The sequence below is a fragment of the Peromyscus californicus genome, unplaced genomic scaffold, assembly GCF_007827085.1.
Source record: "Peromyscus californicus insignis strain IS unplaced genomic scaffold, ASM782708v3 Scaffold_1__1_contigs__length_55948999, whole genome shotgun sequence".
NCBI lineage: Eukaryota > Metazoa > Chordata > Mammalia > Rodentia > Cricetidae > Peromyscus > Peromyscus californicus.
In genome coordinates this window covers 37,667,858-37,682,062 of record NW_026294492.1, presented here as the reverse complement: position 1 = coordinate 37,682,062, position 14,205 = coordinate 37,667,858, and the positions used below count along the sequence as shown (strand labels likewise).

Here is a 14,205-nt window from a genome sequence, read left to right as displayed (position 1 = left end):
CTGTGGCAGGGAGGACCGGGTGAAGGAGGAAGGTCCTCCAGCCAAGCGCAAAGAAAAGCCACGCTGCCTCCTGGCGCAGTTGCCAGGACAGCGCGGCCGGAGCAGCAACGGCAGCAGCCGCACCGCGTTCCGAGTGCGAGAGCAAGTGACGCATTGCAGGTACAAACCAGCCAATCAGAAGCCGGCTCAACGACCGTCGCCGTGCCCGTCGCCGCCGCGGTGCTCCTCCGCGCCGCAAAGTAGCGCCAGCCGGGCGCGATTCCCCCGGCCTTCTAACGGCTTGCCTGGGAATGAGACCCACTTACGTCATCCGTCCCCCTGCTCCCCTTTACCTCCTGCCTGGGTCTGCCAAGTGCCTGTGGGGCAAGGGGGTCTCCCGGAGAGCCGGGGGGGGGGGGGGGGGGGGAGGGGGTGGTGGCCGGGACTCGTTCGCTGTGTTCCGTTATCTGGCGTGAGGCGGAGGGATCTGGCGGAGGGAGGTGTTTATGAGGAGCTGGGGGCCGGGGAGGAGAATTAGTCCGAGCGCAGCGAGCGAGCCGAGTGGTTGTGTGGTCGCGTCTCGGAAACCGGTAGCCCTTGCAGCATGGTGAGTGCGTCGCCGAGCTGCCGGTGGGGCAGAGATGCCGAGGCGCATTGACAGGAGAGGGGGACCTCCGCTCCCGGACACCCGCGAGGCGCCCACTTAGCCAGAAGGATGGCGCCAAAGAGGCCAGGAGGCCCCCCGCGACGGTTATGTCGCAGGTGTCCCCCGCTCGGGTTCCCCCCCCCTCGGGTTTCCTCTGAGTCGGGGGGTGGGGGGACGACCGCTGCGGGGCTTGGCCGGGGCGGGGTGGCGTGGGGTGGGGGGAAAGGATCGAGGGGGTGCGGGGCGGCGTGGGTCGGTCGGGGCGAGCGAGCGCGCGAGCGCGCGGCGCCGGAGCTGCAAGCTGCTCGAAAGGTCAGCCCCGGGGGCCGGATTCAAACCGCCAACGGCCGCCGCGGAGAGCGCGGGCGCCAGGAAGCGCCTTTGTGTCCGCCCGGCCGCCATGCGCTGGGGGTGGGTGGGTGGTGGTAGTGGGGGGGGGAGGGAGGGAGCGCGGGGCCCCGGGGCGAGCGGGCGCCGTTAGCCCGCATCCCCGCACGAGGCGAGGCGAGCCGGGCCCCGGGGGCGCGCTGTGTGGGTCGAGCCCGGGCGGGGAAGCAGCGGCGGGGGGGGGGGGGGCGGGCGGGCGCGCGGAGCCGGGGAGCCACCGCCCGGCCCGGCCCGGCCCGGCCCGGCTCGGCTCGGCTCGCGCCCCAGCTGCTGCGCTGGCACCTGCAGGACTGCGGAGGTCTGCGGGGATGGGCGGGGGAGGGGGGGCCCCAGCAGCTCCCCCCCCACCCCCCCCGCAGCGCTGCTTGTTCTACCCCATCTGGTGCTGTCTCCCAGCACCAGACTGGATGTTGAATTTTTTTTTTTTTTTTTAATCATCGTCGAAGAAAGCAAGCTTTTTTTTTTTTTTTTTTTTTTGCTTGAAGTCGGGCGCTGTCTCCAAATAACACAGCGCGTTAAAGCGAAAGCAGCCAACTTCAGTTGGGGGGCTCCGAGGCGTGTTCCGCCCACGGCGAGAGCGAGCTGGTGAAAGTGTTAAAAGTAGCAATTTAAGGGGCGGGTCGCTAAATTCTTGAGTGCTCAGGTGCACTCCTGTTCACCTCGACCACACGCGGCGTTCCTTGAAAACGACTTCGTGTTTTGGTGTGGAAGTTGCCATCTGATCTTAGTTCTTTTAGACAATAATGGCTGTCAAGAACTGGACAGTAAAAGAGTATACCGGAGAGCAGGAGATTTTAGAGGATTTTTTTTTTTAAAAAGGGGATCCTCCCGTTTCCTCTTTAAAAAAAAATAATTAATGAGGGCGACAATTTGCAATACTTATTTTACTCCCTCTGCCAAGTGGTTACAGCAATGGGTGTGTCCAGGAGGCAAGGTGACATCTTACACTCTAGTTGGGGGATCCTTGCCAACTGAAACCTCCAGCCTGTTTGGGTGTGGGGAGAGTTCACCTTGGAGAGAGCTAGCATTCATTTAAGTTTGGTGAATTCTTTGTGTTTTGGTATATATTATAACTTCTGAATTTTAATATGCTGGCAGAGTTTGTTCTCTGTAAGGCGAAATAGTACCTAAATTATAGGCATGTAATTGACACTCGTAATTGTAGTTCTTTTTTTTTTAAGTTACCAAGATAGAATTTAAAATTTTATTGGAAAATTATAATTTATATCTTACAGTGGTCCTTTTCCCCAGTAAGTTTTTATAGTTAAATACATCATTAAGGGTTTTTTGTTATATGACAGCTGTTCTGGTTACTTCATAATTTATTAGACTTGGATTCTGCGGACTCTGATAAAGAGAAAAATTACCCTATAGGGACAGACATGTATATATAATTATTAGAAAGCTCTTGAGTTACATGTAGTCAATGTAGTTTTATTGGAAGGACTGTATTTAATTGAGGTCAGGGTGATAAAAGATATGAAGAGGTAGGAAATGTTTTGTGTTCAAGTTGTTCCACTAAGCGGAAAGATCTTGACTGGCTCAGAAAATAGAAGAGTTTGCTTTGACTCCACTATAATAGAATTGTATAGCTTCAACTTAATTTAGGCTTTCAGTAAAGATCTTGATTTGTGTGAAGTTTGTACTACAGGTTTCTCTTTTGGATCAAGATGCTTTGTAGTAAAGTACCGTCTGTCAGAATAAAGACCCTCTTTTCTTACAGAAATAACTTAGCCTTTGATGCTGGTAACAAATAATTTCTATAATTGGAGAAAATAATAATGAAGCCTTTAATGTGTATCTAAGTAGCATTTGGGAAAATGAACAGATAGATGAAGATGTAGCATTTGTGTTCAATTTAAAGCCCATAGAATCATAAATTTATTCAGATAAGTACTCTAGATTTTTTTAACCACTTCTCAGCCTTTTTGAGTACTATTTAGAAAATGATTAAATGTACACAATGCATTCAATGCAGGTAACTTTGTAATGCAGATTGGTTTCTTGATAAAGGTCTACAGTGGTAACCCAAAAGGCAGGATCTAGTTCAGTAGGTTGGGGTGGAACCTGAAAGTATATTGGAAATCTCTGGAATGACAAGAACAACAGGAGGGATTACATCAATGGTTGCGGAACTAGGAGTTAAGAACTAGTCGGCTCTCCGGTGAATTAGTCTTCACCTTATTGAGATAAACACATGTTAATGAGCTGGTATTTTCCCAAAAGAATTAATTTTGGTTCTAAGAAAATGACACTCCATAGACGGAAGAGTAGTTGGAAAAATTGAGTGCCAGGAAGCTTTTTAAGCTCTTGATTTTTAGGAGTTTTTATTCAAGAACTTATTGGTAAAGTTTATTTTAAAACTTTGAACTCAAGAAAGAAAAATTTTCCTGAAACCTTGAAAGCAAAGTTGATCGGTTTTCAAGCTATCTGAGAGAGAAACTTACTTTCTGTGTGCCTGGTTCATTCCTTGAAGTTGGTTTTTATGCTGTGTCCTAAGATTATGTTTGCCAGGAGACGGAGCTGACAGTTTGGGGACCTTAAATTTTGACTTTATAAGCCAACTTCAGACTATTAGAAGATTGATTTATTGTTAGTGTCTTGTCTCCCTAAGACCTCATTTTTATGTATGCACATAAGCCCTCCCCCACCTTTCACCCAACGTATTGCAGATGAAATCACTGGAGGCACTGGCTGCTTTTCTGCGCTAAGTCATACATGCATTCCTTCTGATTTCCACATACTGCAATGCCTGCTACACATTTAAGCCTAACATTTTTAGGCTTAAAATCATTTCAGTTGATTTCACGTGCCTCATTTTGTTTCTAGGGTGCTGCTGGTGCCTTTGGGTTTCAGTTTGTGCAAGTAAATTCAAAGTTAGTGTGGAACATAGTGAGTTTAGCTGTAAAAGGCTTTGTCTAGCCATGCTTTTTACGTTTGGTATGACAATTGTGAGTTGTTTGGTTAGTTGATATACATTGATAGCTAATCATTAACTACATGATTGGTGTTGTAGATGAAATCCCTGAGAGGTTGAGTAATATGTCCACAGCTTATAGAAACCAGGGTGCTGAAGGATTGGTACTTAGAGGGGGAAAATACTTTTTTTTTTTTTTAAATCATAGGCTCTTGTACACTTGAGCATAATTGATGGCATTTTAATTTTAAGTCAACTAACTCCTTACCCCCCCCTTTTTTTTTCTTAATACTAGTAACTGCACCCAGGACCTAACATGCTTGGCAAACACTGTATTTATTGATGAACCTATATTTTTTTTTTAAAGAGAAATAAATTAATTCAGTTTATATTGTTGTGTGGTTAAATTGAATGTTGCTTTTTTTTTTTTTTTTAAATTCTTTTTTGTTTTGTGTCACTTTTGCTTTTTTTTTTTTTTTTTAAAGATTTATTTATTTATTATGTATACAGCATATGTGACTGCAGGCCAGAAGAGGGCACCAGATCTCATTACAGGTGGTTGTGAGCCACCATGTGGTTGCTGGGAATTGAACTCAGGACCTCTGGAAGAGCAGTCAGTGCTCTTAACCTCTGAGCCATCTCTCCAGCCCCTGAATGTTGCTTTTTAAATTAAGGTCTTGCTGAGTAGACTGGACTGGCCTTCAGCTAATGACCATGCTGCCATGAATCCAATCAAAATGGTTGAGGAAAATTATTGGATTCTCTTTCATATCCTTACGCTGTGCCCTAGAGAAATCTGTGAGGCCATTCCATATAAAGGTTCAACCCTTCCCCAGGGATATGTTCACTTAAAACATGAGGGACCAGGCTGTTTTTCTTCCCTCAACGAGATAATGGAGTAATCATGGTACATTTAACCCCATGTTGGTAGGGATTTTTATTTTTTATTTTTTTCCAGACAGGGTCTCAGTATGTAGACCAGGCTGGTCTGGAACTCTTAAGCATTGAGATTAAAGTCATGCACCACCATCGTCTGGCTTCTTGGTGGGATTTTAAATTAGCAGTTTGGCAGCGCCTCTCAGAACCACATTAACAGGTGTTAGATGTAAATATACATGAGCAATGGAATATTTTTACAGGTGGGGGCTATAACAACAAGAAACCTGTGTATTTTGTTTAGAATCCTGGGTTTCTTTGCATTTGCCTGCCAGTCAGGTGAGTAGTAAAAGTGAGTGGTACTTCTCACCCCCTAACCTCAGTTAGGTTGGGGAAATAACTTTGGTGTCAGGATATTATGTTTAGCCATTTATGGTAGTGGTTTTTCAATTTGAGATTCTTAAATCATTGAATGGCAGTTTTTAGTAATTTGATATTTAAAAGCTGCCATGGGAGGTTAGTTTAAATTTGGGTAGTCTATGCCAGAGGGTGGTGCATGTCTTTAATCCCAGCACTCAGGAGGCAGAGGCAGGCAGATCTTTAAGTTCGAGGCCAGCCTGGTCTACACAGCTAGTTTCAGGGACAGCCAAGGAAAAGCAAAGAAATCCTGTCTCTAAAAAGGGGTGTGGTGGTAGTCTACCTGAAAAAGGAAACTGGTTTTATAGGATTTTGCTGCTTAAAATAAGAACCCTAAATGTCCTAATATTTCTAGATATATTTTAATTGTGTATAAATTTTAGGTTTTTAAAGTTTCAGTTCATTCTGAGGTATTTGGCATAATCTTGGAGTTAACTTTGCTTAACTATGAAGTTAAACCAGTGTGTACACATTCTGCCTACCCATTGTGTCTAGGGATCATAGCACATCATGAGCTGTAACTGCTCATCTGCATACTTGTAAATCATTAACCCACCTTCTGATCTCTTTGTAGGCTGACCAACTGACCGAAGAGCAGATTGCAGGTAAGAAATACCCTGCTGGATTATAGCCATTGGGGCTTATTAAATAAATTTAATAACAAAACTCAATATCCTTAGATAAAATAATTGACCTTGTTGTATGTCATTAATGGTGTCAAATTGAATGTAGTATAAATACAGTAATTGAACCGGCTTTGACAAGTGTGAATGTGTGTGTGTGTGTGAATGTGTGTGTGTGTGTGTGAGTGTGTGTGTGTGTGTAGGGGGAGAATGAGGATAGATATACAGGTTTTATTTTTATTTTTTGTGGGTTTTGTTGTCTTTTAACTACTGTCCAAAAGGTATGCAACTTCAAATAGTTACCATAACAAAAGGGGGCAAGTAGTACATACATACATACATACATACATACATACACACACACACATATACATACATACACACAGTAACTCAATTAAATTGAAACAGAGTGAGAAAAAGGACATGGAATTTACCCTACTTTATTTAGTTGGTGTTTTTTACATTTAGAACTACGGACAGATGAAGCAATCCCTAATCCCTAAGACTGGTGTTCTCCAAAACCTAAAACTTGAGTGCTAACATGACACCATTAATAAAAGATTGTGCATTCTACTTCATACACAGATGGGTCGTGGTCAGAATGCTTGGACAACCAAAATACTGTATAAAAGTGCACTTTGGTTGTGTGTAAAGATATATATAACACATGAAACATTTCTGACCCCAAGCATTTCAGATAAGCAGTATTCAATCTGTATAATCGATTGGTGAATAACCATTTCCCTAGAGAAAACTTAACAATTGTCACTGGTATTCTGGTTTCTTTTCAGCTTTTATAACTCTTTTAGCTTTTACAAATGCCACTGTAGGGAAAGCTGTGACATCTATTGAGATGGACCTTTTGTAAGAGAGAACAGAAATTCTTGCATAAAACCCATTGTCTTTATGCTGTGCTGTTTAACTGCCAGGACTTTTGGGTTTATTCTGCTAATTCTGAAATGATGTGGTTCCGAAAACCAGGTCCTGTTAGGATACTGGCTGGACTGGAACTCATTGGATCCTGCCTCCTGAATGTAGGGGTTACAGGCATCACCACCATGCTCGGCCTCATTAGACTTGTATCGGATTTCACTGTTTTAGTTTTCCCAGTAACCCAGTGGCAGTTTGGTTTTCCCTCTCTGGTGTTGGGGATTGAACCTAGGACCTTCTGCATGCCAGTCAAGTGCTCTAGCACTGGTTCTATCCCTGGCACTTGGATTTTTGAGACAGTTCAACTGTATCGCTTAGGTTGCTCTTGAGTATCCTCTGAAGGACGAGCTGGTTTAGAATTTATGACCCTCTACCTTCCCCTCCCGAGTGCTCTAGCTTGCCCTGCTACTTGAGCATTTTAAAGCTCAGTTGTTATATCACTTGTTTCTGTAGTCCAGAAACCTGGATGCTGTTAGAAATAAATGACTAGTCCTCCGAATAGCCATCCCCCCGTATTTGATGACTATGTAAAGTAAAAAGCTACTGAATTAAAGACAAAGTTTAAATAGGGCTTTAACTGCTTCATATATATGTAAGTCTAGGGCTTGCTTTTGCAGGTTGGTGAAATACATCTGTTGTGTATGTTGAGGCAGTAAGGCAGAGCTTTGACTTCTGTTGAGTTGTGCCATTTTATTTGTTATACTATTGAATAGTCACAGCTGTACATAAGCTAAACAACTCCAACCTTCGTTACACCATAAATTACCAAGATTTCTTTCTCTGGGCTCTTTTCATGTATTTTCCCCCCTTTGGGGACTAGCTTGGGCTAATGCTTGCTGTCTGAAACTCTTGACTGTCTCATGTATCTGCCCTTTGTTTCTCAATATTTCTAGTCAGATATATTGGTCCCTCCAACAGACATTTCAGGAGAGAAAATGTATCCATTCAAGGTCTCTACCATATTTGGTCCTTCTAAATACATAGTTCTTTTAAAAAGCTTTTTTTATCTGGTCAGTGTAGTAGAATATAGTCTTCAATGACTTGTGGCATTTTTATTAAAAAAAAATTCCTGTAATTACCAGAAAATTATTTTTCCAAGGTAAGTTCTAGCTGAGATTGGTGGCATATATATGCTAAGTACTAAAGAAATGTTTTTCGAAAGGGTAAATTTTGTTCTCAGAGTTGTGTAACACCAAAAGAATACAGAACACTGCATAGATCCCAGTGGTACTAATATCGCCAAGGCCCTTCCTCCTAAAGTTCAAGGTCTGCTTTAGAGGCACAATATTTTTTTTCTCATAGCCGATAGATGACTGGTAGACAGTAATGTTCTAGAGTCTAAAGGCCGCTTGTCCTTCCAGAAAGGAAGGTTGACCAGCTGGGGACATACAGTGCAACATTGTGTGAACAGTTGAAACTATTTTTATCCTCATACTGTAATCATCACTACTACAGATTTGTTTAGAAATTCTAACAGTAAATTACTTGGTCTAGGAAAAAACCCGACTTGTTCAGGTTGAAACAATTACTAAAATTTATATCGCTTTATTAAAGAATCCCCATTCTAGTATGACATCAATAACCAGTTAATTTTGTTACAACTCTGCACTTTATTGTTTGACATTTGGAAGACTTATAGGAAAAGGTACTTTTTAAAAAGTGAAATCTACCTCAGTCTTAAACTTTCAAAGTCCAAATGTGATTAAAACCAACATTCTTACTCAGTTTATATTAGTAGTGGACATAATGACAAGGGGCTGCTGCTATTGAGATAGCTGTGACAGTCAGGGTTTTTATTGCATACTTACATTTTAGCTCCTGGACTTGTATTTCTGGTAATTAATGGGAATTATGCTTAGAATAAAATGTTTCTCTGTGTGTATACAGATTGTGCTAGTTTTGAAGAGCAAGTGAACTGTAAAGACAGATGGATACAAAGTATATATTTTGAGATAGAGGTCTGAAAGGAGTTACTCATAGCTCTGAGTCTTTAGCATAAAAATAGTCTTGGGGCTGGAGAGATAGCTTAGTGGTTAAGAGCACTGACTGCTCTTCCAGAGGACCTGGGTTCAATTCCCAGCACTCACATGGAAGCTCACAACTGTCTGTAACTCCAGTTCCAGGAGATCCAACACCCTCACACAGACATGGATGCAGACAAAACACCAATGCACAGAAAATTTAAAAAAAAAAATCCTTCAAATATTAACAACAAGCCGGGCGGTGGTGGCGCACGCCTTTAATCCCAGCACTCGGGAGGCAGAGCCAGGCGGATCTCTGTGAGTTCGAGGCCAGCCTGGACTACCAAGTGAGTTCCAGGAAAGGCGCAAAGCTACACAGAGAAACCCTGTCTCGAAAAACCAAAAAAAAAAAAAAATATTAACAACAAAAGCACATGCCTTTAATCACAACACTCAGGAGGCAGATGGATCTCTAGTGATGTCTACCTGGTCTACAGAGCTAGTTTTAGGACAGCCAGGGCTGTACAGAGACACCCTGTCTAGAAAAAACAAAATGAGAGAATGGAGAGCCTTTAGTATATGAATATAAGTTTGGCCTTTAAATAATGTCATTATTTCCTTTTTTGTGTATATAAATAGTGGGTATAGCATGAGTAATCTTTTTTTATTTGAGCTAAGACCTAGGCTCTAGTTCATGATCCTCCTGCCCCAGTTTCCCCACCCAGTGCTGGGATTACAGGTGTATACCACTGTGGCCTGGCCTGTGGATGTTGTAAACCTTTGAGATCTAGAGTGTGTAAATTTAGCCATTTCCTACAATTTAGCTTAGTTGCATCTTAAAAACATTGGAGTTTATGTACTTAATGATCATAGCCAGGTGTGTCATGGTAGAAACTATAAACAATACTGAATTCTAAATATTTTAACCTGGTAGTAAGTTAGTAGGTGATAAACTATGTGCCTGCACTGAATGTTTCTAGGTGTACCTTGTTTGTAAAAAGGCACTTAGAACTTCAAAAAGTATATAAATTAGTGAATTAGACAGTTTTCATCAAATCCTGTCTGTAGATAGGGAACACCTTGATTTGTTTAGTAATTAGGTTGATCTAGGTTAGTACTGTGTATAATTATTCAATTATTGCAGTCAATTCCTAATTAAGCTTCTGACTGATAATAGATGAGTTCCTCTGGAAATAAGTAATATTTAAGTGGACTAGAACTGTCTATACACGTGGAGAGACCAGTGAGTAACTGCAGATGAGTCAGCAATGCCTAACTAAACGACCAGCTAAGCAATTGTTTGATGCTGAAGAAAGGGACTAGTATCTGGTAATTGTGGGTAGTTTTCACAAAAGAACCCAATTAGGAGGCAGTTTTAATAGTACAAGCAAAAGATGAGGGGAGCTTTGAACCAAATATTGGTTGCAGAAGTGGGAAAAAGAGTCAGTAGCATTTAATACAACTTATTTATAGGCTTCAGAGGGGACCACTTAAAGTGACTTCCTTGGAGTTGCTGGGCATTATAGAATTTGTTACATATCTTGCTTGAAGTCAGCCAATGGGAAGCTATTTTATTGGGCAGTCAGAAAGGTGAGTAGACGAAGGTTTTGCTGTGAGTAGGCATAGATGAAATGATTAGAGATTGAAAGGATAAAGCTGGTAACATTTGACCAGAAAAACAGACAAAAACCAGAGCCTTGTTAATGAAAAGTGGGAAGAAAATCAAAATGCTCTTCTGGAAGCCAAGAGAGTTGTGAACTTTGACTTCTCATTTGGATGAGTCAAGTTAAGTGAAAATTTTCAGCTGATGAATTTGTGCTATAAGTAGTATTATCAGTAGTGGGTTGATACAGAGGGATGTTTATGAGTAGTGGTGCTCTCCAACAAAACTGATTATAAAATTAGAAGTTTTATATTCATGAGCATACTTGGATGTCAGTGGACAAGTCAGTGGAGATGTAGGTGGGTCTATAGACAGACGGTGTGAACTGGAAAGTATAGATGGAAACAGAGACAAATGTTATACTGTATACCACTTCGTAAACGTTTTGTTGATTGTCGCCATACCTTTAACCTTTGAAGGGACCTCTAGGCATCTGTAGATTGGATTTTCTAAGATTTGAAAACTCTCTGGTAGCTCAATATGAACACATAGTGATTTGGTTGGCCAAAGATTTTGACAGATTATCACAAGGTTTTTCCACCTGACTTATTAGGAATTGAAGCTCCATTTGAAATACTGTACATCTTTGCCTTCTTGAAGAGTTAGTACATCATTTTTGGGTTTTTGAGACAGGGTTTCTCTGTGTAACAGCCCTGACTGCCCTGGAACTCACTCTGGCCTCAAACTCACAGAGATCCACCTGCCTCTGCCTCCTGAGTGCGGGGATAAAAGGGGTGCACCACCACCAGATGAGTTAGTACATCTTACAGGCTGGTTTATTATTGTTAATGCGCATGTTTGGATTTTCGGTCTTCCTGACAGAATTCAAAGAAGCCTTCTCACTATTTGACAAGGATGGCGATGGGACTATAACAACGAAGGAGCTGGGGACTGTGATGAGGTCTCTGGGGCAGAACCCCACAGAAGCAGAGCTGCAGGACATGATCAATGAAGTAGATGCAGATGGTGAGTCTGCATGGGGGGGGGGGGGGGGGGAGCTGGCGGGTTTGCTGTAGAGGTGTTTGCACTGCACTTCACGTGTGTACAAACTGTTTTCAGGTAATGGCACAATTGACTTCCCTGAATTTCTGACCATGATGGCAAGAAAAATGAAAGATACAGACAGTGAAGAGGAAATTAGAGAAGCATTCCGCGTGTTTGATAAGGTAGAGTTCAAGGGCTGAATGTGTAGAGACTGAAATGGAGCTAGTGGGACCTACCTGTAGTCTTTGGAGACGGCTTTTCTGATGGTTTAAACCAACAGAAGGGTCAGGTGAATGCTCTTAAGAAGTCAGTGTGAACTTGCTCTTCTTGCCTTTGGAATGTATGGATATCCTACTTAATGACATTCATAAATCCAGTGTGGATTCTCCTCACTTTATGTGAATATTCTCCCCACACCCCGCAACAGGGTTTCTCTGTGGAGTCCTGGCTGTCCTGGAACTCACTTTGTAGACCAGACTGGCCTCGAACTCACAAAGATCTGCCACCACCGCCCCCACTTGACGTGATCTTCTACCATGAAATTGTTGGTTAATAGTGCAATTCAGATATTCCTCAGACATCTGTTCGCACCGTTTTATAGGATGGTAATGGGTATATCAGTGCAGCAGAGCTTCGCCATGTGATGACAAACCTTGGAGAGAAGCTAACAGATGAAGAGGTGGATGAAATGATCAGGGAAGCAGATATCGATGGGGACGGTCAGGTAAACTATGAAGGTGAGTCACAGTTGCATACTCTGGGTTACTCACTTAAATTGTGAGGCTGCTGCATAGCTGGAAAGCTGGAATCTTTACCCCCCAAATGAGGGTGTTGAGATAACTCTCACTAAACTTATGTCATTTAAAATGTCTGCCAACAAGACACTATCACTCAGCTAAGAATTTTGAATGTCATTTCTGCACCTGCACCTAGCAAATGGACATTTTAATAAGGGATTAACATTTGAGTGGAACTGTACAGTTTCTGTAGAAGGCGATGGGTAAAGTAGACTTGTGTCTGACTGGGTTCTGGCTTGCTTTCTGACTCTTGTCTGAGACTGAATTCAAAAGTGTCCTAGACTACTCAGAACTTGAGGATGCCTATTGCAGCAAGTATGGCTTTAGACGTGGAAGACTCTAGGGAGTTAATCTTTGCCTTTTACTTTTCACTTGTATTTTTCCTGACATAACAGTTGTAAATTTAGCCTTATAGAAGTTAAATAGTTGCCACACTGAAGGTACAATATTGACTGCTAACCCAGCAGATACCAAATTCAAGTCTAAACTCAGCCAAGATTGCTTTCCCATCCTGTTGCTGGTGATGAGCTCTGTCTGGGCCTGCACATTCTAAGCAAGCATTCCACCAGTGAGCTATATCCATAGCATTAATTGGCTCGTGTTTAAGGATCCCAAATACAGTGATTTCTGAAGTTCCAACTTGGGCCATAAACTGGCCCTCCTGTTACTGTGTAATTCCAGAAAAGGAATAGAAAATGCAGTTTAGAGTTACGATTGCTTTTGTCCTTTTGCCATTGACTCATAACTCTGTGTTTCTTATTTTTTCAGAGTTTGTACAAATGATGACAGCAAAGTGAAGACATTGTACAGAATGTGTTAAATTTCTTGTACAAAATTGTTTATTTGCCTTTCTTTGTTTGTAACTTATCTGTAAAAGGTTCCCCTACTGTCAGAAGAATATGCATGTATAGTAATTAGGACTTCATTCCTCCATGTTTTCTTCCCTTATCTTCTGTCATTGTCCTTAAACCTTCTTTTAGAAAACAAGTAACATGTTGCATGTGGCTTACTCTGGATATATCCAAGCCCTTGTGCACATCTGAACTTAGATGGAGTTGGTCAAGTGAGGGAACATCTGGGTTTTGCCTTTTAAAGTCGTTGTAGGAACTGTCAGCATGTTGTTGTTGAAGCGTGGACTGTGGACAGTCAACAATGTGTACTTCAAGTTGCACTACTGCAAAACGGGTGTTTTATCCAGGTACTCGTACACTCTTTTTTTGTACTGCTGGTGTTGTACCAGAAACATTTTCTTTTATTGTTACTTGCTTTTTAAACTTTGTTTAGCCACTTAAAGAAAATCTGCTTATGGCACAATTTGCCTCAAATCCATTCCAAGTTGTATATTTGTTTTCCAATAAAAAAATTACAATTTACCCAATTGTTGCTCTGAATCTGAGTGATTTAATACCTATTGGTGTGATAATTCTGGGACAGCGTGGAATTCCTTTCTCCTTGGTGTGATTGAGCTGTGGTCTTTGGAGATGGACTCCTGTTGGGAACTTCCTGTCTTGCTCTTAGGAAGATTGTGGCCTGGCGTGGTGGGGCACCCCTTTAATCCCAGCACTTGGGAGGCAAGAGGCAGGTGTGTTTCTCAGTTCTACAGTCTACAGAGTGAGTTCCAGGCCAGCCCAGACTCTACAGAGTGTTTCCAAGAAGAAAAAAAGGAAACCCTTTCATAAATGAACCCTTTGTAAGGAATTGGCATCCGCACACATTTAGTGTTTACCATCTTTTTTTAATTTAAAAATTTTGGATTTGTGTGTGTGTGTTGCCTGTACGTATGTGTACCATGTGTGCCTAGTGCCCTCAGCAGTCAGAAGAGGGCACCAGACCCCCAGAACTGGAGTCACAGATGGTTGTGCACCACCATGTGGGTGCTGGGAACCAAACCTGGGCCCTCTGCAAGAGATAGCAACAAGTGCTCTTAACTTCTGGACCAACTAACTTTTCAGCCTTGCTTCCTTCCTGTCTTTTAAATAGTGGAAGGATACTGTGACGTACCTTTGTCTCAGTTTGTCAGTGTGC

At 42.4% G+C, this 14,205-nt stretch overlaps 1 protein-coding gene across 1 annotated transcript; it reads left to right on the top strand.

Moving 5' to 3' along the window:
• The first annotated feature begins 481 nt into the window (after positions 1-481).
• On the top strand, positions 482-13,558 carry Calm2 (calmodulin 2). The gene is made up of 6 exons (XM_052746513.1): positions 482-586; positions 5,797-5,827; positions 11,222-11,365; positions 11,459-11,565; positions 11,985-12,120; positions 12,949-13,558. The coding sequence occupies exons 1-6, from the start codon at positions 584-586 to the stop codon at positions 12,975-12,977; spliced, it is 450 nt and encodes a 149-aa protein (XP_052602473.1). The 5' UTR covers positions 482-583; the 3' UTR covers positions 12,978-13,558.
• The last annotated feature ends 647 nt before the right edge of the window (positions 13,559-14,205 follow it).